Raw genomic sequence first — 24,229 nt, forward strand, 5'->3', positions numbered from 1 at the left:
GGCATCATGCCTTAGGATATTGTTTAACAAAAAATACTTTCTTTGTATTTGAGTCGTGCTGTTTACATGCCTTTTCTGTGGAGGTAAACTGAGCCTCTTACTTGCTCCTTCTGCTCTTGTTTGCTAAGAGTCATATGTGTTATTGCTTGTCGCCTTAGTATTTTCACCTTTAAAACCTTAGGGGGTTTGTCTAGAACTACCTATAGGTAGAGGTCCTAAATCCCTCTAGGACCATTAAGAAGGGACGGGTAACAGCACGCAATAGAGATCGCTGACCAACACCCACTTTAAATGACCACTAAGGGGAAGGGAAGGGTAGATATGGGATATGATGACTACACACTAATGTCACGTGTAGCCTCTCATTGAGGAGTGTTTACCGGAAATTGTGTGGGGTGATCCTATAGGCTAACCAACCTAGTACTCCTCCGTTTCCAAAATTCCTTTTTCTTTTTAAAACTTTGTTTTATACAACTTGTTCAAAAATCTTTATCTTATTTTTTGAGTTATCCAACGTGCTTTACTTGCAACCTATTTGATTCAACTGTTTATTTGTAATGGAATAATTTGTGAATATAAGTTCGGTCGGGACCCACATTTGTGAACCAAGAGGGGTGCCTAACACCTTCCCCTCGAGGTCATTTCGAGCCCTTACCCTAGTCTCTGGTAATGCAAACCAATTCAAGAGTTAATCGATCTAGGTGCCCTAACACACCATAATCCGTTAGGTGGCGACTCTTCAAAATACCCAATTTCCAAAAAGAAACGAGTTATTACCTCCATGAATGTCGAAACCCAAACTTCTCTGGAAAAAGGGGCATGACACTATGGTATATGTCTGTCCATTAATCCCTTCCATCAAAGTCTTGGTGACCATGGCCAACCTAGTGTGAATTCTTTCCTTTTTCATTGGGAACACTATCAGGCCTAAGAAGCACACAATGAATACAGACACTCTGTGGTGGATGTGACCTAGAGAAGTGAGAGAGATCTCGTCGTGGTAGGTACGAAAAGACTTGCTATGGCCATACCTCTCGTACAGTTATTTGAAAGGTATGTAAGATTCCTTCAAGCCCACTAGGTCAACATTCTTCTTCAAACTTATCATCTTTAAAAATCCCCTGCCAGTACGGTTTTCTGGTACCAATAATCCGGGACTATCCCAAGTCAACCCCACAAGCCCTCCAATTTCTTCTAGGAGTGGTGTCAATTCTATGGCGCTAAAACAAAACACAACCCTTTCACTATCCAAGAATAAGGTGGCAGCCTCGATCAGTTTGTTGTATGGCTCAATATCTAGCAAGGAAGGTAGGTTACCCAGGTACTTTCTCACATGTTTCTTGTCATTTGAGGAAAGGTCCTCCCACCAATCTAGCAGCAATGGTGGGATGTTGCTAACCATACCGAATCTAGGGACCTCGTACCTCATTTTCTACAAAACAAAAGGGTTAGGCCTTACCCCCACCAGACTCGGCTATTTATACATTTATGATCAACATATCAACATTTAGTTCTCCAAATTAATGCACAGAACGTGGTTGTGTCCGTTGAGATTATGGAAAACCCGATGGACTTTTGGATAAGGCTTATCTTAAAGGATCATTATATGGATAACATATTGATCCGACTAGGTTTGACCATGATGCATGCACAATTTTAACCAGAGTAAGGTTTCTATGAGGTTTTAGACTGGTACCCTCAAGTGAACAACTTGAGGGGGAAGGAACAGAACCGTCGGCTGCACCACTAATCGACTGGTTTTACCGCAAATAAGCCTTTCTGAATTTAAGGGTAGTAAATAGGAAGAGCGCAACCACTAATTAAAGCGTTGCTATAGGATTTGATACGCACAAGTGGAATATAATGTGGAGCATTATTTATGCAGCAATTGATAACATGTAGTCAAGTATTTTCACGTAAGGAAAAAAAATACAACATTTAAATAATTGAAAGACAGTTACAGGAAAAGAAAACAAAGAGACAAGTCAGTTTTAGGAATAAAGAACCATAAATGCTTAAAAGAAAACAACAGTTAAATTCAAATAAGGGATAAGGGTACGGGATAAAGCATGCTTGGACTAATTCGTAAAAGATAAGTTCGTTATGGTAAGAGCCTAAAAGGTATCCCCAGCAGAGTTGCCATGTTGTCGCGCCCCCTTTTTTCCCTCCGCGGAGAGAAGGTCCGGGTTTCGACATTTATGGGGGAACAACTCGTTTCCTTTTGGGAATTAGGTATTTGAAGAGTCACCACCTAACAAATTAAGGTGCGTTAGGGAACCTAGAGTAATTAACTCATGTAACTAGTTTGCATTACCAGAGATTAGGGTAAGGGCTCGAAATAACCTTGAGGGAAAGGTGTTAGGCACCCCTCGCGGTCCACAACGGTTGGTCCCGGCCAAACTTAACTTATGAATCAGTCCATTAACAAATAAATTGCAAGTAAAGCACGTTGGACGTTGTATAACTCAAAGAATAAGACAAAGATTTTGAACAAGTTGTATACATATAAAACAAAGTTTTAAATATAAGGGATTTGGGAAAGGAGGGGTCCTAGGTTGGTTAGCCTACAGGATCACCCCACATAATGTCCGGTAAACACTCCTCAATTAGGGGCTACACGTGATATTAGCGCGTAGTCATCATATCGCATATCTACCCTTCCCACCCACTTAGTGGTTATTAAAGCGAGTTTTGGTTAGCGATCTCTATTGCGTGTTGTTACTCGCGCCTTCTTATTGGTCCTGGAGAAATTTAGGACCTCTACCTATAAGCAGTTCTAGACAGACCCCTAAGGTTTAAAGGAGAAAATGCTAAGGCAACAAGCAAGAACAAATAGGACCTTAGCACATAAGGCAGAAAAGAAGCAATTAGAGGCTCAAGTTTACCTCCACAAACAACGCACATAAGCAGCACGACTCAAACACAAATAAGGGTCGTATTGTTAAACAGTATCCTAAGACATGATGTCTAAGTGAATATCAAGACGTAGAAGATAGGCGGTTTATTTTTATAAAGTCAGAAGTAATGGCCCTATCAGTTTGCCTACTGATTTTAAGCATGTTAATCAGAACAACATTAAGTAGCAGAAACTTCTTAATTCTATGTATGTGTGATCTCCTTCTTTGTTTTTTATCACAGTGTAGAAATATTTTTAATTAGTGTCACCTTCATCAGGCCACCTGATTCCTGCCTTTTGTTTTAGGATATAGTCTTGCATTTTGAGCCATCTAGTGTACTCAGCTTTGAGCTTTGTGCATGCTATGTCTATTGGAGTCAGTATTGTTATCTTCATAAATCTATTCCAGAAGGCCAACCTCCGCTTCTTTTTGTTTGACAGAGGCAAAGACATCACCGATAGTATCTCAAGACCAAGTACTTAGACCTTTGGCCACAACTTCAAGTTTCTGTTGTGTTACCTATTGGTCATTTCCTTGGATATTAGTGTTCCAAATATTTTCAACCAGGCTGAGGTAGTCACTTTGCTTGGTCTAGAAATTTAGGAATTTGAAGTATCTGATAGCGCTATGATTAGTATTCCTAAATTTGGAGATGATGAGGGAATAATCAGAGCCAGATATACTATAATGATCCACCTTGTTGGTTTGATTAGCCTCTGCCCATTCCTCATTGATCATTACTCTATCCGGTCTTTTGCTTATTCTTTTCCTTCTCTTCCTGCCATTGCACCAGGTAAAGGGATTCCTTGTGAATCCAAGATTAGTCATGCCATAGTCATCCATAGAGTTAGTGAAATTTGGCTCTTGCTAATTACATATGGTATACTACCCCTCTTTTCCACAGCTATCATGATGAAGTTGAAGTCACAAAAAATGGTCCATGGCCCATTGACTATGTTGTTAATGTCTCTTAGTTTTTCCTTTGCTTTTAATAGAGTTGGTTCTAGCATAAATATCAGTGATCCAGAAGACACTACCATTATGATCCAGTTCCAGTGTAATTTGTTGTTTTCTCTTATCTATGACATTGAAATTTAATTCGTTACTCCAGAAGCACCAGATCTTGTTGGAGTCACTAATAATGGCTTGATCAAATTCTAGGTACCTCTTGTATTCCTCTACTTGATCTGAGGATAAAAAAGGTTCTTGTATAATAACCATGTCCACCTTGTGCATTTTGATTAGTCTTGCTAATTTTTCACTTGCCCTTTTGGATTTTATCCCCCTTATATTCCAATTAATGATGTTTATCATTAGAAAGGTCAAGGAATAATAAGTCACCTTGCTTTTGATTGGCCTTGTTGGCCTTAGGTTCTAACTTTTTTTCCTTTGTATTTTTTCCTTCCCTGTCCCCTGGGTGATAGTCCTTGCTTTTGTATGACTTTCTATGTCTCCTTGAGCACTAGGTCAATTGGCTCCTTTGGTGCAAGGGCAAATGCTTCAACCAGGTTGTTAAAAATCTCATCATCTTCTTCATCAGTATCTTCTAGGGAGATTTCAGCTACGCCTTCAGTAGAGTTTTCTTCCTCTCAAATTCAGTATTGATATCTTCTCCTGATTCATACATAGAATTGGTGCCTATGCCAGGGTCATTGTAACAACCCGACTGGTCTTTTTGAGCATTTACGCTCCTTTCAACTATTTGAAATCTTGAATAACTTCATATGATGAATATTGACGTGTGTGAATCGTCGGTTTTGGTTTTCAGGTGTTTCAAAATATGTTCGAAAGAATAAATTTCATGTTGGAAGATTTATGTGGAAAGAGATGATCAAGTTTGACTTTTTAGTATTTGACCTCGGAATAAAATTTTGATTATTCCGTTAGGTAATTTTGGACTTGGAAGTATGCCCAGAAATTCATTTGGATAGTGCTAGAAGGTTTCAGCACTAATTGGCGAAAATTAAAAATTTGAAGGTTTGAAATGTTTATAAGTTCGACCGGAGGTTGACTTGGTTGATATCGGGCTCGTATTTTAGTTCCAGAAATTTCAGTATCTTCGTTATTCCATTTATGACTTGTGTGTAAAATTTGAAGTCATTCCGGATTTATTTGATACGTTTCGGCATGAGTTTTGTTAGTTAGAAGGTTTGAGAATTTATAAGTTCGATTCGAAGTGCAATTCATCATTTCGACGTTATTATGTGTGATTTGAGGCATCAAGTAAGTCCGTATTATGTTATGGGACTTTTTGGTTTCTTTGGACAGGGTCCCGAGTGGCTCGGAGGAGTTTCAGACGAGGTTCAGATCATTTCGTCGCATGTTGCATTGACTAAAGGCTGCTGGTTTTGGTGTGGCCGCATCTGCGGACAATTGGTCGCAGAAGTGATGTCGCAAATGCGGGGATTTGCTCCGCAAAAGCGAAAGCGGCAGCTGGGCGTAAAGGTCACATGTGCAGGAGAATTGGCACATCTACGCGACCGCAGGTGTGGTTCGACATGCGTAGAAGCACGACCGCAGATGCAGTTCTTGGCATTGCAGAAGCGACCTCTACTGGGTCGAGGCTGTCTTACAAATACGAGCCATTTTCTGTGGAAACGAATGTCGCAGATGCAATAATACGATCGGATATGCGAAAATGCTGGGCAGAATCCTTTAAGTTTGAGGGTTCGATATTTTCACCCATTTTCTCGAATTTTGGAGCTCGGTTTGGGAAACTCAGGAGGGGATTTTCACCACATGACTTGGGGTATGTATTCCTAACTCACTTGTGATCATATTTCATGAATTAATCTTCGTTTTCGGCATTAGATAATTGATTTTTCAAGAGAAATTGGAGGAATTGCCTATAGTTTCATAAAATAAATTTTCTAGATTTGAACATCAATTCGGAGTCGGATTTGAGTAAAATTAGTATGGCTGGACTTGTAATTAAATGGATTGTCGGATTTGTGAGTTTCGTCGGGTTTCGAGACATGGGCCCCACTGTCAATTTTTCGAGCGGAGTCGGGAATTTTTATAAAATATTAAATTATAAGCATTGGAGTATATTTTGTTTAGTTTGCATGTTATTTTACTAGTTTCAGATCACTTGGCTTGGAAATAAGGAGATAGGAAGGCGTTTGGAGATTGATACGCAGAATGGAACTTTTAGAGCATTGCTTAGCTCGCTCAGATTTGATTTGGCTTGTTTAGGGTAAGCAACACTTCTAAACTTGGTTATGAAGGTATGAATCACTGAATTACATGTTATATGAATTGTTTGAACGGGCGTGTGGGCGTGCACCGTAGAAATTGAGACTCAATCGATTTCGTAGAGTTGTGTAGTCAATTAACTTGTATTTTTCCATGTATTTTTCATGTGTTAGAGAAACTGAGCTGTGACTCATGTTAGAAATCATGCTTAGGTAAATGTTGGTATTATTGCACTGAGGTCATTTCTACTATCGAATTATATGTTTAAATTATAATTTTGTACTCAGTCATATTCATTCACTGCATATCATATCCCAGTCCCTGTTTATACACCATATCATCATTTTTGGGCGATTTTTATGACATTTCGAGCCCGAGAGACTGGAGAGATTAATGACTGAGTGAGGCCGAGAGCTTGATTGTGAGGTTATTGATACTATAGCATGTGATATGTCCGTGCAACATGTGAGTTGTCCGTACGGATTCAGATATTGATACTATAACACGTGAGTTATCCGTGCAGCACGTGAGTTGTCCGTGCGGATCCAGATATAGATACTATAGCACGTGAGTTATCCATGCAGCACGTGAGTTGGCCGTGCGAATCCCGATATTGATATTATAGCACGCGAGTTGTCCGTGCAGTATGGGAGTTATCCGTGCAGACTATAGCGCTTGGGCTGAAGGAGCCCCATCGGAGTTTGCACCCCCCACAGTGAGCGCAATTGCATTTACATTTGGGATGGATCTTCCCTAAGCATTTACACCTCGGCATGGATCTTGACTAATTATTTATATTGAGGAATCAATTTTCCCTAGGTTGGATCGGCCCTATACAGTACTGAGTGACTGACTGTCAGTTGATCTTTATATTGAATGATGGATCTTCCCTGGGCTGGATTGACCATATACAATACTGAGTGATTGAGTATTCTGGGAGTGTGAGTTCACGAGACTTCCATTGTAGTGCATCACATACAGCATCTACATTGGCATGTAGATATATGTCACGACCCTAAACCCGGACCCAGTCGTGATGGCGCTTCTCGTGAATACAAGGCCAGCCGACACTTCCCATTTCAACTATTAACAGATAAACGACAAGAAATAAGTCAGAAGCATAATAATAATATCTCAAAGTAGCAGATAATGGTAAGGTTTGCGGAAATAACCCAACACAGCCTGATACCGTGGTGTCACTAGCCATGAGCATCTATAAATCCTACTACAAGTCCAATAATTCTATAACTATTACAAATGTCTGAAAAGAGATAGAAATAACAAAGAGGAAGAAACACGGGACTGCGGATGCCAAGCAGCTATTTTGTGAACTCCGAATGTCCGCCAGGAGCCCTCAACTCACAATGGCCGGATCAGCAACACTTGAATCTGCACACGGGATGCAGGGAGTAAAGTGAGTACTCCAACTTAGTGAGTAACAAATGTAAATAAAGACTGAAAGTAGGAAATCACGTAAGGCACAAAAGCATGCTATAATGAAGCAGTAAAACCATTAAAATAGTAAACCAGTGAAAGATAGGTAAAATACTTTAACTCAAAATTTACTTCATGAAAAGCCTTTTTTAACAATTAGGCAGGTAATTAACAGTCAATTATGAAAATAAACACATAAAGGTTCGCCCCTCGGTCACAGTATCAACAAATCCGCCCCTCGAACAACATCTCAGAACAATATCAGCCCCTCGGGCTCAATCTCACATCACAATGGGTACTTGCGCTCATTGGGGGTATACAAACTCCTAGAGGGGACCCTTACTACCCAAGCACAATATCAAGCCACCTCGTGTCATCATCACTAGGCCCTCGGCCTCATATCAATCAAGCCACCTCATGGCGTACATATCTCAGGCCCTCGGCCTCATAATCAGTATCATATGTTTCCTCACAACATAGGCCCTCTGCCTTACTTAGTCAAAAATCCTCACAAGCCACTCGGGCAGTAGTAAAATATGTTTCTCAGCCCAAAATATCATTTAAAAGATCATGTGAATGTTAAAACAGAGTAAATATGGCTGAATACGAAAATAATGAAATATAATATGACTGAGTTCAAGTATAAAGTCAAAACAGTGAGGAAATACTACTAAAAATCCTAGAAGGGTTCAAATAGTTGGCACAAGGCCCAAAAATGGCATTCAGCCCAAATTATGATGATAGCAAATAGATTTCAGTCAAATACGCAGTAAAATAGTCGTTCGGGACGGACCAAGTCACAACCCCCAATAGTGCACAACCCCACGCTCGTCATCAAACATGTGTGTCACCTCAATATAGCGCAACGATGTGCAAGTCCGGGGTTTCATACCCTCAGAACATCATTTACAATCATTACTCACCTCGAACCGGTCAAATCTCTAGCTCGCGACGCCTTTGCCCCTCGAATCGGCCTCCACTCGTGTCGAATTTATCCAAAATCAGAACGAGGACGTCAAAATATGCTAAGGGACGAAGCCCAAGAGAAGATAATCCGTGAAATAATAGCATAGGAACGAGTTTTAGGTCCAAATTCCTTACCTCAATGAAGTTCCCTTGAAATCCCTCTTTCAAATCGTCCAAAAAGCTCCAAAGCCGAAGTAAAAAATGGTGAAATAGCTAAAATTCGCGAAGTCCACAATTTATACCTTCTGCCCAGACATTTTCACATCTGCGGCGCAATACCCACTTCTGCGGTACCGCATATGCGGCCACATAACCGCTTCTGCGGTTCTTCACTTAACGAACTAAAATCGCACCTGCGCTCAACATTCCGCACCTACGACTTCGCAGGTGCGGTCCCACAACCGTATCTGCAATTCCTGATAACTCCTCAATAATCCGTTTCTACGGTTCCTCTTTCGCATGTGCAGTGTCGCACCTGCGGTGCCCAATTCGCAAGTACGGAAATACCAGAAGCAGTAAAAGTTCAGCAGCTGCAAACAATCCTCAAACTCCCCGTCAACCATCCGAAATCACCCCGAGGCCCCCCAAACCTCAACTAAAAGCACAAACATATCCTAATACCTTATTCAAACTTGTTCCAATCTTCAAAACACCTCAAACAACATCAAATCATCCAAAACACCTCGGATTCAAGCCAAACTTTCTAAAATCTTCTGAATTCCGCTTTTGATCAAAAACCCAACCAAACCACGTCCGAATGACTTGAAATTTTGCACGCACATCCCAAATGACATAACAGAACTACTACAACTCTCTGAATTCCATTCCGACCCCTATATCAAAATCTCGCCTACCAACCGAAAATCTCCAAAATATCCACTTCGCCAATTCAAGCCTAAATCTACTCCGAACCTCCGAATCTCATTTCAATCACACTCCTAAGTCCTAAATCACCTCCCAAAGCTAACCGAATCATCGGAATTCACATACGAGCCCTTTAACACATAAGTCAATATCCTGTTGACTTTTCCAACTTAAGCTTTCTTAAAAAAGACTAAGTGTCTCAAACCTTACCAAAATCATTCTGGACTCGATCCGACCAACCCGATACCACATAACACGGGTAAACAAAGCATAAAAAAGCAGAAATAGGGAAAATGGAGCGGTAACTCATGAGACGACTGGCCGGGTCGTCACATCCTCCCCAACTTAAACAAACGTTCGTCCGCGAACGAATCAAGAAACATACCTGAAGCCTCAAACATGTGAGGATATCTGCTCCGTATCTCCCGCTCGGTCTCCTAGGTAGCCTCCTCCCAGGGCCGACCTCTCCACTGCACTTTCACCGAAGTTATATCCTTCGACCTCAACTTTTGAACCTCACGACTCAAAATAGCTACTGGCTCCACATCATAGGTCAAATCATCATCCAACTGAACCGTGCTGAAATCTAAAACATGAGACGGATCCCTAATATACTTTCGGAGCATAGAAACATGAAATACCGGATGTATACTCGACAAGCTTGGTGGTAAAACAATCTCATAAGCCACCTCCCCAATCCTTCGAAGCACCTCAAAAGGCCCAATAAACCGAGGGCTCAATTACCCTTTCTTCCCAAATCTCATAACACCCTTCATGGGCGAAACCTTCAACAGAACCTTCTCGCCAACCATGTAGGACACATCTCGAACCTTTCTTTCAGCATAGCTCTTTTGCCTCGACTGTACTGTACGAAGCCTCTCCTGAATCACCTTCACCTTCTCCAAAGCATCCTGCACCAAATCTGTCCCCAATAGCCTAGCCTCACCGGGCTCGAACCAACCAACTGGAGATCTATACCGCCTCCCATACAAAGCCTCATATGGAGCCATCTGAATACTCTACTGGTAGCTATTGTTATAAGAAAACTCTGCAAGCCTCTCAAGGATAATAGCATAGGAACGTGTTTTAGGTCCAAATTCCTTACCTCAATGAAGTTCCCTTGAATACCCTTTTTCAAATCGTCCAAAAAGCTCCAAAGCCGAAGTCAAAAATGGTGAAATAGCTAAAATTCGCGAAGGCCGCAATTTATACCTTCTGCCCAGATATTTTCGCATATGCGGCACAATACCCGCTTCTGGGTACTGCATATGCGGCCACATAACTGCTTATCCGGTTCTTCACTTAACGAACCAAAGTCACACCTGCGCTCAACATTCCGCACCTGCGGCTTCGCAGGTGCGGTCCCACAACCGCATCTGCGGTTCCTGAAAACTCCTCAATAATCCGCTTCTGCAGCTCCTCTTTCGGTCCCCAATAGCAGTAAAAGTTTAGCAGCTACAAATATTCCTCAAACTCCCCGTCAACCATTCGAAATCACCCCGAGGCCCCCGGGACCTCAACTAAAAGCACAAACATATCCTAATACCTTATTCAAACTTGTTCCAATCTTTAAAACACCTCAAACAACATTAAATCATCCAAAACACCTCGAATTCAAACCAAACTTTCTAAAATCTTCTGAATTCTGCTTTTGATCAAAAACTCAACCAAACCACGTCCGAATGACCAGAAATTTTGCATGCCCATCCCAAATAATACAACAAAACTACTGCAACTCTCGGAATTCCATTCTGACCCCTATATCAAAATCTCGCCTACCAACCGGAAATCACCAAAATATCCACTTCGCCAATTCAAGCCTAAATCTACTCTGAACCTCTGAAACTCATTTCGATCACACTTCTAAGTTCCAAATCACCTCTCGAAGCTAACTGAACTATCGGAATTCACATCCGAGCCCTCTAACACATAAGTCAACATTCGGTTGACTTTTCCAACTTAAGCTTCCTTAAAAAAGATTAAGTGTCTCAAACCTTACCAAAATTATTCTGGATTCTATTCGACCAACCCTATACCACATAACACGGGTAAACAAAGCATAAAGAAGTAGAAATGGGAAAAATGGAGCGGTAACTCATGAGACGACTGGTCGGGTCGTCACAATATAGAGATGTCATATTCCTCATAACATTCTGAGTTGATCTATTTTACTTGTATTGGGTTTATCTGTTGTACTTGAAAGCATGCCTACATTTTTGTACTATTATTTTTTATACAGAGTTCGTCACTACTTTCAGCCCAAAGGTTAGTCTTGTTACTTATTAAGTATATTGGTTCGGTTGTACTCATACTACACTTCTGCACCTTGCGTGCTGATTTTGGATGCTGATGTTACAGTGTACGGAGGAAGCTGGCATTGGAGATGTACCTGCGCTTCCGTCATAGCTGCCTCTTGATCTTGGTAGCTTTAGATTTAAAAATCTGTTCATGTATATTCAAACAGATGATGTACTTTATTTCATACCAGCTTTTTAAATTCTAAAAATCTTAGAAGCTCATGATTTGTACTACTAGTCCTTGGAATATGTATTAAAGTCGGTTATGTCATCATTTATTTTATCAATAAATCTCATTTAAACTCAATTTTGGTAAATTGGCTTACCTAACGGGTTGGGTTAGGTACTATCACGATTAGTTGGATTTTTGGTCGTGACACCCATGCCTATTTTCCAGCTGATATCCACCAAAATCAATTTCAATATTTTCCCCTAGCTGTAGTAAATAAGTAGTGACATCAGTGTATGGAGTCAGCATGTTTGCATTGGAACTGCCCTGACTGTTGTCCCTAGCCTTGTTGAAGTCCTTATCACTATTGTTAACTCTTTTGTCTTTGCATTTACTTAGGTCTATCTTTTTCCTTTTCCTTTGCAAGAACAATGTTGCTCTCTTTTTGAACTGCTTCAATAATTTTTTCCTCAATTTGTCTTGATTTTTGTTTAGTCCATAGCTTGCTTTTCACCTTCAGTAGGTTCCCAGTAGTCTTGTTTGACTTCTTTTTCTTGCGATTGCTTCTCTTCTTGACATGTTCCTTATCTTCCTTCTACTTTGGATTGGTATTATCTTGCACAAGGTTCTGCTCCTTTTCCACCTGCTCAGGTGCTTTGCTTTCTTTCTCTGTTGTGCCTTCTTCATGTATGTGGTGCTGGTCATTATTTTGATCATTTAGTTGGTGTTGACTACTACCATCTATCTTTGGGTGATTTCCTTATTGGTTTTTTTTTCTTCAAGTTCCTTTTGCTTTTCACTTGCGTGAATCCATCATCATCCTGGTTCGTTGGTAGATTCTAGGCTTCTTTTATGTTGGTGTTCTTTCTGGTGTCATAGTTAGCATTGGGTATTGGATGATTGTCAATGGCAACTGCCTTTTCTTTGTTCCTGCTTGTTCCCTTTTTCTTGCTTCAACTTTGCATCGTGCAACATCATGACCCTGCAGTTTGCATGTCCTGCAAAATGCAGGGACTCCTTCATATTCCAGAGGTTGGTCTTTTCCTTTTAATCCCGACCCATCTCCTTCAATGCCAACAAACACAGTCTAGAAGTGGCCTCATAAGGTCTACCTCAATTCTTAACTTGGCCAACATCTCGAAACTAGAATAATGCAAGTATACATTACCGCAATCGATCAAATCATATCCAAAGAGTTACTGCTAAATTTGGTCACCCTAAATATGGATTAGGGATAAGCTTGATAAGCTCTCTTAATTAAGTCATATTTAATTCATCATTGTATAAAGTTAACCCAGCTTATTTTTTGAATTTTATAAATATATTCCAATAATTCATGTTCTTCTTTGATCTTGATAAGAAATATCGATGCCTTATTCTTCACAAGATCCACATGATATTCTACAATATTTCTCAGCTTCCTAATTAGCAGTTTTCAAGCCATTAAAAATATTTGTATCAGCATAACAAGCAAATCGACGCATTACTGTCCCAATAAATCTAATTACACATCAACGTGCCATTTGATACTTTGAGTCAATTAGCATTGGTATAGATCTAGAATAAAGAAATTATATATGACAACGCATACGCATAGCCTACCCCTTAAGTTATACCTTTTTCAACATATATGAACTGAAACTAGCACGATCTAATTAATCATATGTTAATACTCTTTATGTTTCATTATTTCACATGGCACTATTTTCTTAATAATCGTCCCAAAAAGAATTTTATATTTTTATATTTAGAAATAATTAGTTTTATACTTCTCATCTTACCTTTAATAATATAATTTTTATAGCAAGAGAATCTTATGGCATTTTTAAAATTACGAATTACAAAGGTATTTCTCCCTTTCATAAACTTCGTGCACATTCGAACTGCGCTCTTGGGGAGGAATAATTAGCAAAACAATAATTAATAATGAATAAGCACTAAATAAAACAAAGAATTTAATGAGGAAATCTGTCTATCCTATCTATCCCACAGGCTGCATGCAACTAACAAAACAACAATCAACATGTTTATATACATAAATGAATCAAAAGAACAACTTTTCTGGTGTGTAATAAAGAAACTAAAGAGAAAACAAACAAAATCATCAATCAAATTCTAATGCTAAAACAAAACAGTTTCCTCTATGCTTCTCAGTCACTTCAGGCAGCAGAGCTGCAGGTACATTCTTTCCTCAATTGACTCAATCAGTGCAGCAAAAATTCAGTTTGCTGCATGTCATAATCTACAGTAATATAATTCTGAAAGCAAAATTCTCTTGACCTTTTCCTTTAATGGTTTAGGTCAAAGTGCATGTAGTATCCCAACCCATATTGCTCGAATCCTCCAAATATCTCACCAGGTGTGTATTCCAAATCCTTAAAAAGTAATGCATTTTTTGAGGACCTGAGCTGGTCATCTTTGCCACGCCATACGGTAACGTGATGGAGTTGGAGACTTGACTACAAACCATCTCCATGTCAAATCTTTCAACCCATTATCATATACCTCGCAAAACTTTTGTGGCCAACCTTTGGGTTCAACAGGACTAAATCCTAATCCTGGAGTTCTATCATTCGAATGTGGATTTAATTCTTGTGTCCAATCAATAACATAAGCTGACACCCTTCTTCTAAACTTAGCCTTAAATTCAGGCCAAGCTTGGAATTTATAATGATTCACCACCATATCATGTACACTCATTTTCTTTCCCTTGTACCCTTGCTTCAATATGAAATGATGAATAACATTAAGCAAAGAGTGATCAACTGCATCCAAAAATACTATAGACTTGTGTCTATTCTCCATTTTTCTTCTACAATTGTATCCTTGTGTCACTCCCATTATCGGATGAGACTTCTTATTCGAAGGTCCGAATTCGTAACATGGGATGCTAATTTCTGCGACTTGTTTCTTTTCTTGTACATTCTTGGGATTTGGTAACAAAGAAGGTAACAATGATTTTGATGGCCGAGATAAATTAGACCATAGTCGAGAATACACAAATTCATCCACATCAATGTACATCATCCAAGAACAAGAGTCCTTAGCATAAATTGCACTATGAGAAAAACCAGCTTCTTGAGTTTTAGGCCATAGCCAATAATATGTTTTCACATCATAGCCTTCTTGAACAAGCTCATCAACAACTTTTGGTAAATCGTCATCACTAGCATTATCGTATAATACGAATTTTTCAACCCCGATTCTTGAATGATATAAAACCCATTCTTTCAAAAACTTGCCAACGTTGTACACCATGGTACATGCACAAAGTCGAGCTCTTTCTGTCTTCTCGTTACTTTCTAGCTTACGTGGCAGAGTGCAATAAGCCACGGAAGGTACCACCACAGGAACAGGACGTACAATCTCAAGGGAGACAGTAATTCTCTCTTCAAAGGGCAAAACATTTGGATCTGGCCGTTTACAACGGAAAACTTCTTGCATGGAACTCGTCACGTTAGTTCTAATTACATTATTCTCAAGACCGAAAATACAGTTAAATTCGTTGGGTTCACGGTTAATTCCTTGGCGATTATTCAACCCTTTAACAAACAAAACGACGTCGTCATCCGTCGTTAGAGAGTCATAAACAAGAAACGTCCAACGTAACAGTTCCGGCTGTTTAAACGGCGTTACATTATTCTTCTTTTGTGAAGATTTCATCAGCATGGGTTGTTTAAACGGCAATCTCCGACGTGCTCTCCTGGGAAACTCGCACTTGAATAAAGTGCGAGCTGGAAACTGGAGCTCTCCGGCGGGAATCGCCAGAGATACCTCCCCGGTTTCAAATACACAAACATAAGGATCCTCTTGAGAGGAAATTAAAGGAGTAAAATCAGGAGAGACAATAACGAAAACTTCCCAACCAGGCATTAGAATTGATACAGAAGAGATAATATTATTTGTTGAAGGAGTAATGAGAGGAGATATATGAGGAGGGGATGAGATAGAGATGTTTTCTTCGAGTGCAAGGTTATTGGTTTTGGAGGAGATGGTTATGGTGATTTGTGGTGGGGGTGGGGGAGGTGAAGGGGGAGGGGGTGGGGGGTCGGTGGCGACGGAGAGGAGAGGAGAAGAAGGGCGGAGATCATCATCGTCAACGGTGGAGGAGACGGCGGAGATAGAATCACGAAGTTGAAGATGATAGAGGGTAGCAAAGAAGACAAGGGAAGTGACGACGAAAAGAAAAGCGGTGGGGATTTTTCGAGCCATAATCTTTTTCATAACAATGGAGGAATTGGAAGGTCATAAATAAAAGTAGTAAACAATTATAATGAACAAAGAAGGAGAGAATTAATATATGCAATTTCAATTCAATAAGAAGAAGGAAGAAGGGCATGCAGCCTGGCACAAAGATTCCTTACATGATTAGAATATTAGTAGGAAACTGAAGTTGGATTGGTATAATGATTAATGGAATTCTTGATGCGAAAGGAATGGGAACTGGAAAGGGAATTATTGTTGGTTTTTGGTTGGTTTATTCTTCTAATCATTGTCTGAGGCTGATTATGATTTTATCAATTTCTCCCAAATGACTCGGTGGAAAAAGATTGAATGGACATGGGAGGAAACAACGGACCCTATTCCATTTATGGATCAATTAAATTGTATCTCAATTTTAACTTTGGTTGTATAATTCTCTAAACCGTGGAGTAGTATTTATTTAGTCTTTTATTCAAATTTAATTTAAAGCGTGTTTAGGCACATTAAAGTAAAGGCGTAAAATATGATTATTATAATTTGATTACTTTTAAACTCACTATGACAATATATAGATATGTCTAGTTTTGTTCTTTGTTCTGATGTTTCTCATTAAGGGACCATGAATGTTTCCCTAACGTAAATTCTATTTTGATTTGGCTATTGAATGAGTTAGCCCAGTCATATTATTGCGCCTACTTAAGATTACCCTTCCATCGTGTGCGTGGGTGGGGTTTAATAATGTATTTATCATTAGCAATATTATTGTGTGCTGCTCGTTCAATAATGCACTTTTTATTATATTACCATTTTCCGTAACCCGTATTACGTATAGATGACCATACTAGATATATTAATTAGTTGTCATATTGTGTCACAGTCCATTCGCACGCAACACTTGGAGATCAAACGGGTCAACTCGAATCTTCCGTTACTTTCCACTTTATAAATTTCCTCTCATTAATTATATAAACAAAGAGTAACATTAAATAAATAAAAAGAAAAAGAAAAAGAAAAAACAAAAAAACTCTTTCATATATATAATTATGCTTTTTAAAGGTTAAGATTCATCATTGAGTAAATTAAAATAAGTATAAAAATGTTAGTAAACGGGAGAGAATGGTAAATAACATGTAGCAACGAAAATTACCCTATTTTAATTTATGCTGCGGACATAATTTAAATTCAAAAATAAATCAGAAAAACTGGTACTATTATACTTACAACTATAAGAAAAGAGTACGATTCAGGTGGTGATTCTGTCTTCATTTCTTGGTTTTCCTTCTGACGAGTTTGTTATACTTGGAGTGGCGTGATTGTTTTCCTAATACCACAGTACCACTTTATGCATGAACACGTGATGAGAAATATTGAAGGACGTGAGTTGCAGGGGTTAGTTATACTTAAATAACATAATTAGTTGCAGATTATCGTTTACTAATAGTAGTTAATTAGTTACTCCCTCCATCCCAATTTTTGTGATGGTGTCCGAATTTCGAGAGTCAAACCAATTATTCTTTGATCATAATTTTTTCATATGCCTTTTAAATATTTTGAATTATTAATTATTTTAACTTATAATACTTTTTACGTAGTTTTTAAATAAGTATATAGATTTTATTTCAAAAAACTAAAAGATTCTATGGCCAAATATACGGTCAAAAATAAAAGTTTATAAACTCGAAAAATAAAAAGTCACATAAATATCTGACAGAAAACATATATCAGTGTATGAATTACTATGACAAGATGAGTTGTATACATAGGCACGGGCGGAGCTAGCCCATCGATTATGGATTCGACGGAACCCAATCGTTTCGGTCCAAACCATATATTTATTTTAAGAAATTTATTGAATATGTACAAATTATTAATTTAGAACCCAATAACTTAAAAGGATTAAAACCCCGAACCATAAGTTCTAAATCCTAGCTCCGCCTCTGTACATAAGTCGCTACTATAAATTCGGGAAAAATCGTCAACAAGAATTGACCAAAGTAGGTGGGTAATGGCCAATAACCGTCCAAAACACGACCATTAACGTGTGGTAGGTATTTTAAAGGTCGGAAGAGTTCAATTAAATTCAAAAATAATCCGACCAAAGTAGGTCGGTATTTTAATTATGCAATTAAAAAAAGTACTATCTGGGAATCGAACCGAGGTCTATACTATGGCAGGATACTATTCTACCACTAGACCATTGGTGCATTTTATTTTAAGACTATCTTTTGTTTTATTTACACTCTTTAATTGTATTTTCGCATGAAAATAACTGACTGATGTCGCTCGATTTTATTAAAAAATAAAATTACCGACCCAATTTGGTCGGTTTTTAAAAATGACCGGCCGAATTAACCAATCGATTTTGGTATGTTTTTCAAATATTAATTTTAATTTATTTTAAATGAAAACCAACCAAAATTGGTAGATTTCTTGAAAAATAAATTTCGCGGGACTCAAAAATAGTTTTTCCCATTTTTACGTCAAAGAAAACCAACCAAAGTTGGTCGGTTTCGTAAAAAAAATTAAAAAAGAATATTAAAAAATCGACCGACTTTGGTCGGTTTTTGGGCCTTTTTTTGACCAACCAACACGGTTGGTTTTTGCCAAATTTCTAGTAATGTATGACCAATCTCCCTAGAGTTGAAAAAGTTGATCTTTAAATATTTCTAGACGTTTGCAGGAGGAATATTAAGCAATGAGCCTGATCTTACAGCCTTGTGCAGAAGACGAGGCAGTATTGCTCTTAATGAAAATGCGGGCATGCTTCTCCCTTACTAGACAATCTTGCCCATGCGATTCTAAAGAGACAATTCTAAAGTTCTCTTTATTTGTTGCGGTAGATACAAATAAATTGAGTTAATTGTAAAGAATATATGTATCAAAGTATTTCACTTGATCATCCATTTCATGGATGGTTTTTTGTTTTCACTGAAGTTGTCCTTGCACGTCAATTGTGTGGAAAGCATCCTTAGGCTGTCTTTTAAACTTTCATACTGCTCAACTCTGTCTACAAGGCTCTTCTACCAGTCCATGTTGTTCTACAGTATAAGCTGCTCATATGAGATGCCTATTCATATCACTTTATCTGGACAATTCCACTGATCCTCCCTGGTCAACTTCTTGGATGGATTTCATGAATCTGCAAAGCAAAAGATAAAAGTAATGAGAAAAAGAAGCAATAATTTGATCATAATACAAAACTCATCAAGTTCAACTATAAATTCTACATCAGAAAAAGAAGCAATAATTAAAGCAAACAGTTCAGAGTCAAACCAACTTCATCGGTACAAATAACATTTTTGATGAAGCCATCAGTACAAATAGCATTGGATCAACACCAATAACAAAACACAAAGAATATCATCCTGCAAATACATTTTTATACCTTTCAATCTCAGGAACCACCAAGAACAAAATACTAAGCGCATCATCATGCAAACTTGCAAAGTACAGTTTATATCGTGCAACCTCAGAAATCGGTCGCTCTTCAAAAAGAAATCTTATGAAAGAATAAATGCAAAATAGATGTATGCACGAATAACAGAAAGTCAACATAATTATATAAATCGCACGCGCTTAAGACTTTTTCTTGATCAATTGTCATCAAACTAAAAATAAAAGAGTACAAAGTTTCTTTCCAATTCATCTGCTAGGGTAGCGTTAATGTTATGGGTTCGTCCAAACCCAGCTCATACTTGGTAAATTTATTACAAAATTCAGTACATAAGTACAAATAATATATACTCGAATCCATAAAGTTCAAATCCTGAATCTACCTTTATCATCAACCAAGTCACCAAATTTTTTTTGTGTGCATCAAATAAATAAAAACTGTCTGGAAAGATACCACAGGGCATAAACTTATAAAGAAAAATATTCCCAAAATTCGCCGAAAGTAATTACTATCCAAATAAATGAAACTGAAGGTTTAAAAAAAGGCACAGTAATAACAGAACAAAAATGAGCTAGATTAAACAGAGGTGTAAATACCTATACATAAATATATATGTATTTTCTGTTATAGAGAATATTAACAGTTAATAAATGTTGAAATTTTAATTTTTCAGAAAAGATTTTGACCTTTTATAGCATATATGTTCCAGTTAATAAATGTTGAAATTTTAATTTTTCAGAAAAGATTTTGACCTTTTAGAGCAGATATGTTTCTTTGTAAACTAACAGTAAAATAGAAACTAAAAAAATAAAAGAGCCTATCTATTGAAGTATTTTATAATAGGAATCTGATCATTCAAGCACTTTGTGATAAGAAATTGATGGACATGTATTGAAAATTTATTTTTCAAATTCTACTATCATTGCGAGACTCCCTTAAAGATGGTGTCTTTCCGAATAAGATAACATAAGAATTTCACAATCACACTTCCAATGTCACTCTTAAAGTTACTTCTTAATTTCAATATCACAGACTGGATAACAAGTCCATCATGCTGTAACAAACCCCTACTACAGGCAGATCAAAATGAAGGCATAAACAAATGAATGAATGCTTTGGAAGTTAATTATCTGAAAGTCCTGCACAAGTTTCACTCTTGATCAGTTGGGTTTTCCTTTCTTCAGTTAAAAAGTCCAAAGCAAGAAAAAATTTGGAAAGCAACTATCTCTTAGTATGGTTACAGTGTTGTTTATTTACTGACGGTAAATTCTATAATGATTAAAAACAGTAGAACTCTTGTACCAACTCATATATGAGAGTGATAACTTTTAGTATCAATAGACACTGGACAAAGCTCACCAGCACAATTGATATCAGCAGAAGGAGAAAAACCAAACACGTTGTGGGAATCGATAAATTACTCACTTGGCACAAACAAAGACACCCGTAGCCATTTTAGAAGAATGTTATTATATTGTGGTGCTTCCCTTTCGATGCCTCTATATCCAAAGTTTTACCTTCCGATACCTTGATACCCAAAGTTAAAAAAATCAAATAAGGTTTTTCTTTGGAAATCTATCCCACACACTTTTGCAATTTTAGCGGCCACATGAGTTTTGTTAGAAGTGTAGCAACTCAATCAGTAGAAGATGTAATCAAAATTTTGATCATAATACATTTACAAACCGAAGAAAGACCTTCCAGTGCTTTATTCCTGAACCAACAGAACAAAAAAAATTATTGGCATATTCTCAATAAAGACTGACAAAGAGGAAGCAATAGCAGGCTGGCTAACTGAAAGCAAATCAGGCAAAGACATAGCAGGCTGGCTAACTGAAAGCAAAGCAGGCAAAGAAAATAACTTGTGATCTAGCAAACAATTGGTGATTCCTTACACTTACTGTGTTTATTTCTTGTTTCATTTCTTTCTTAGACAAACTCATTTCCCTTCTCATCACCCTTTTCATAATAACAACATTTGTTTCAACCCCATCAAACATTCTTGGTAGAAAAATTGGGGCAAGAACTCTTATCAAGGATGGGAAAACAAATAAAAAAATTCAAGACTTACAAGCCAAATCAATCTCGGACACCCTCGAGCTAGTTATGCAAGAATAGTCAAAGGCATAATAAGCTGATGAACAAGAAGTAAATTGAGAAATATTCTATTGCTTGATATTCGTGAATGTAAAGTATCTACAAATGATGGTAATTTCTCTTTATATAGTAGAGGAGTCCTAATTATGGTATAACTCTTATTACAGAAGTAAATCCCATGATTAGCTTAAATAATCGCCCTTGACCTGATCTGTTCCGGAATTTCCGCCATGATCTTCGACCGATTACGGATATCTCGCCTTTCTGTTATTGCACTTCATTCAGAGTCTATCATATTGATCGTTGTTGACCTCGATCTCGATGAACACCTCGATTCTCGAGCTTGATACTTTATCTTAGTGCTCTGACCTGATCCAGTACGAGACTGACCCTTGATGTGATTCCTTGGTCTTCGATTAAATGGCAGAATCGGACAAGTCCTATTTTACCAGTATACAGATAGTCCCCTCGTTTCTTGGATTGTAATGAAAAGAAACGAACAAAGCCTTCAATTTTGTACCTCAACCAATTATGACGTCAACCTTGTGACGTAAGCGACAGAAACGACCAAAGTATCGCATCAGTGCAGTTCCCAAGATCATTAATGAACGTCAGTTGATGGTCGGCCACTAGCGCCTTTTAACAGTCGCCGTGAATCCTTAAAAAGGTCTCCCTCTCACTTCTTTAAACTTTTACTTTGAATTTCTCTTGCACCAATCTTCAAAACCTCTCTGAGTTTTTCAAGTCTTTCTACAATTCTTCAAAGTTGTTCATATCCAATTAAGCCTCTCCGTTCTTGCATAGTTTCTAGGCCTCATTACCAACCTTTCTTCAACACTACAAATCTCATCTTCTTCTTTCTCTGAACATATAGAAATGTTAAAAACATCCAAAACTATTCCTCAAAAGGAAAAGGCTTCTTCATCGTAGCCGGCCGGCAATAAAACAACGGTGGAGCCGCGCCCTAAGAAATGTGTTCCTGTGATGGGGTGCGATCTTTCTTCTGACTTCAAAGTGGAGAAAACTTCTTCTATTCATGGCCGATGTGAGCCGATGTTTAGGTACATGTGTTCTATAACTGAGAGCGACCTCGAGCAGGTCAAGGAAGACTACCATTGGGAGAAGAAAAAGGTGGGGATTCCGTCTTTTGAGGAAGATATTACTACCCCACGTGGAAGGGTTTCTGAGTGTTTACACTTATCATTTCATATTGGGCCCTGCCAATCCCGTTATCATCGACTTCTACCGCTAATACCAGATAACCCTAGGCCAGATTCACCCTCTTTTGGTGGATTGTCATTTTGCTTCGAATTTTCGCGAGCAAAAAAGAAGGGACATCTTTTTCGAGGTGGGTTGATAAAGCTTCAACGTCGAACCATCAAGGTGTTGTTCTCGAGCATAGATGAGGACATGGATCGAGGGTAGATGGGTTAGTTTATTTGAGTTAAAACTTTTAACCTAATTCTGGTCGAGAATATGCCATTCCTCGAGAAGTGGAATATGGAGCGTAAGTTCGATCCTTCCTTTGGCTTTTATTCACTATTTTGTTTCCTTTACTTATTTTTACTAACATCTTTTTTTTGTGATGTAGTGATCGCTTGGATGCATGATACGATTCTAGACATCGAGAGCTAAGTTCAGACCCTAGCTTCGACCTCCTTGTATGCTGAGCGCTCGTGGCGTGATTTAGCAAGGGGTCGATGGGAGGCCAAAAATCACGGTAAGCCTTTTCTTTATGTATCCGATGGCTTTAAAATGTTTTTCCCTCTTATGCTTACTTGATTTCTTTTCATATAGGCCTTGGGAAAGATGTCGTCATGAGGCCCCCATCCGGAGAGGAGGAGGTTCCGCCCTCGGTCCCGAAGCCATCGAAGGAGAAGAAAAGAAAAAGGGTCTCGCCCTCTAAGACTCCAAAGAAAAGGGGTCACTGCCACTCTGCCTGCCGACGTAGCTCATCAACTATGAGATGAAGAAAAGGAAAAATAAGATTCTTACTATGAGCTGGTGGCTCGAAAGAGGGGCATCGAGGTCCCAAAGGCCTGCGGAGCCGGTAATGATCAAAGAGGTCCAGCCTCGGACCGAGGAGGTCCCGATAGGTGGCCCTCGAGCAAAGTCCCCGAGTCCTTGGAGGCTGAAGATGTCTCCCGCCGTGATGAGCAAATGGCAGATGTGCGTGAAGGGGCCGGTTATGAGGCCCTTCGGAATGAAGAGAATGCCCCAAGCGACTTGCTTGGGACAATAAACGTTGATGATTCACCTCCCATCTCCTTATTTTCCGAGGGGCAAATTCAAGAAGCCCAAGCCATGGAGACCCCCGATGTGGGAATGGCCTATGAGGGAGAGGACCTTTTCCATGGTTGATTCGCGGGATCCGAAGATGCTTCCGATATGGATGCATCGATCATTTTCAATGAGGCTCAGCGACTCTTGAGCCAGGTGGACTTCAGCTCTCGTTATTAGTTTTACGTTTACCTTTATTTACTTTTCCTTGATTTCCTTTCTTTATCCATAGGCCATGACACTCCATCGGGAAACATTTTCCAAATCTCTGACCGAGCTGAACCAGTGTGAATCCGATCTCAAAAGGCTCACGGAGGAGAGAGATGCCCTCAAACTCTTTAGTGGGCAAAAAGAAGAGGAGATCAAGGACCTCTGAGCTGAACTAGCCAAAGCTCATAAAGAGCAGACCGACCTGATTGAACAGGTAATGAAG

General features: G+C 38.7%; 1 protein-coding gene across 1 annotated transcript; it reads right to left on the reverse strand.

Moving 5' to 3' along the window:
• Positions 1 to 13,800: 13,800 nt before the first annotated feature.
• Positions 13,801 to 16,467, reverse strand: LOC107809325 (glycosyltransferase family 92 protein At1g27200-like). The gene has a single exon (XM_016633928.2). It carries the CDS (start codon positions 16,044 to 16,046, stop codon positions 14,235 to 14,237), a length of 1,812 nt encoding a protein of 603 aa, XP_016489414.2. The 5' UTR covers positions 16,047 to 16,467; the 3' UTR covers positions 13,801 to 14,234.
• Between the last annotated feature and the right edge of the window lie 7,762 nt (positions 16,468 to 24,229).

Source organism: Nicotiana tabacum, chromosome 20 (assembly GCF_000715075.1).
Source record: "Nicotiana tabacum cultivar K326 chromosome 20, ASM71507v2, whole genome shotgun sequence".
NCBI classification, from domain to species: domain Eukaryota; kingdom Viridiplantae; phylum Streptophyta; class Magnoliopsida; order Solanales; family Solanaceae; genus Nicotiana; species Nicotiana tabacum.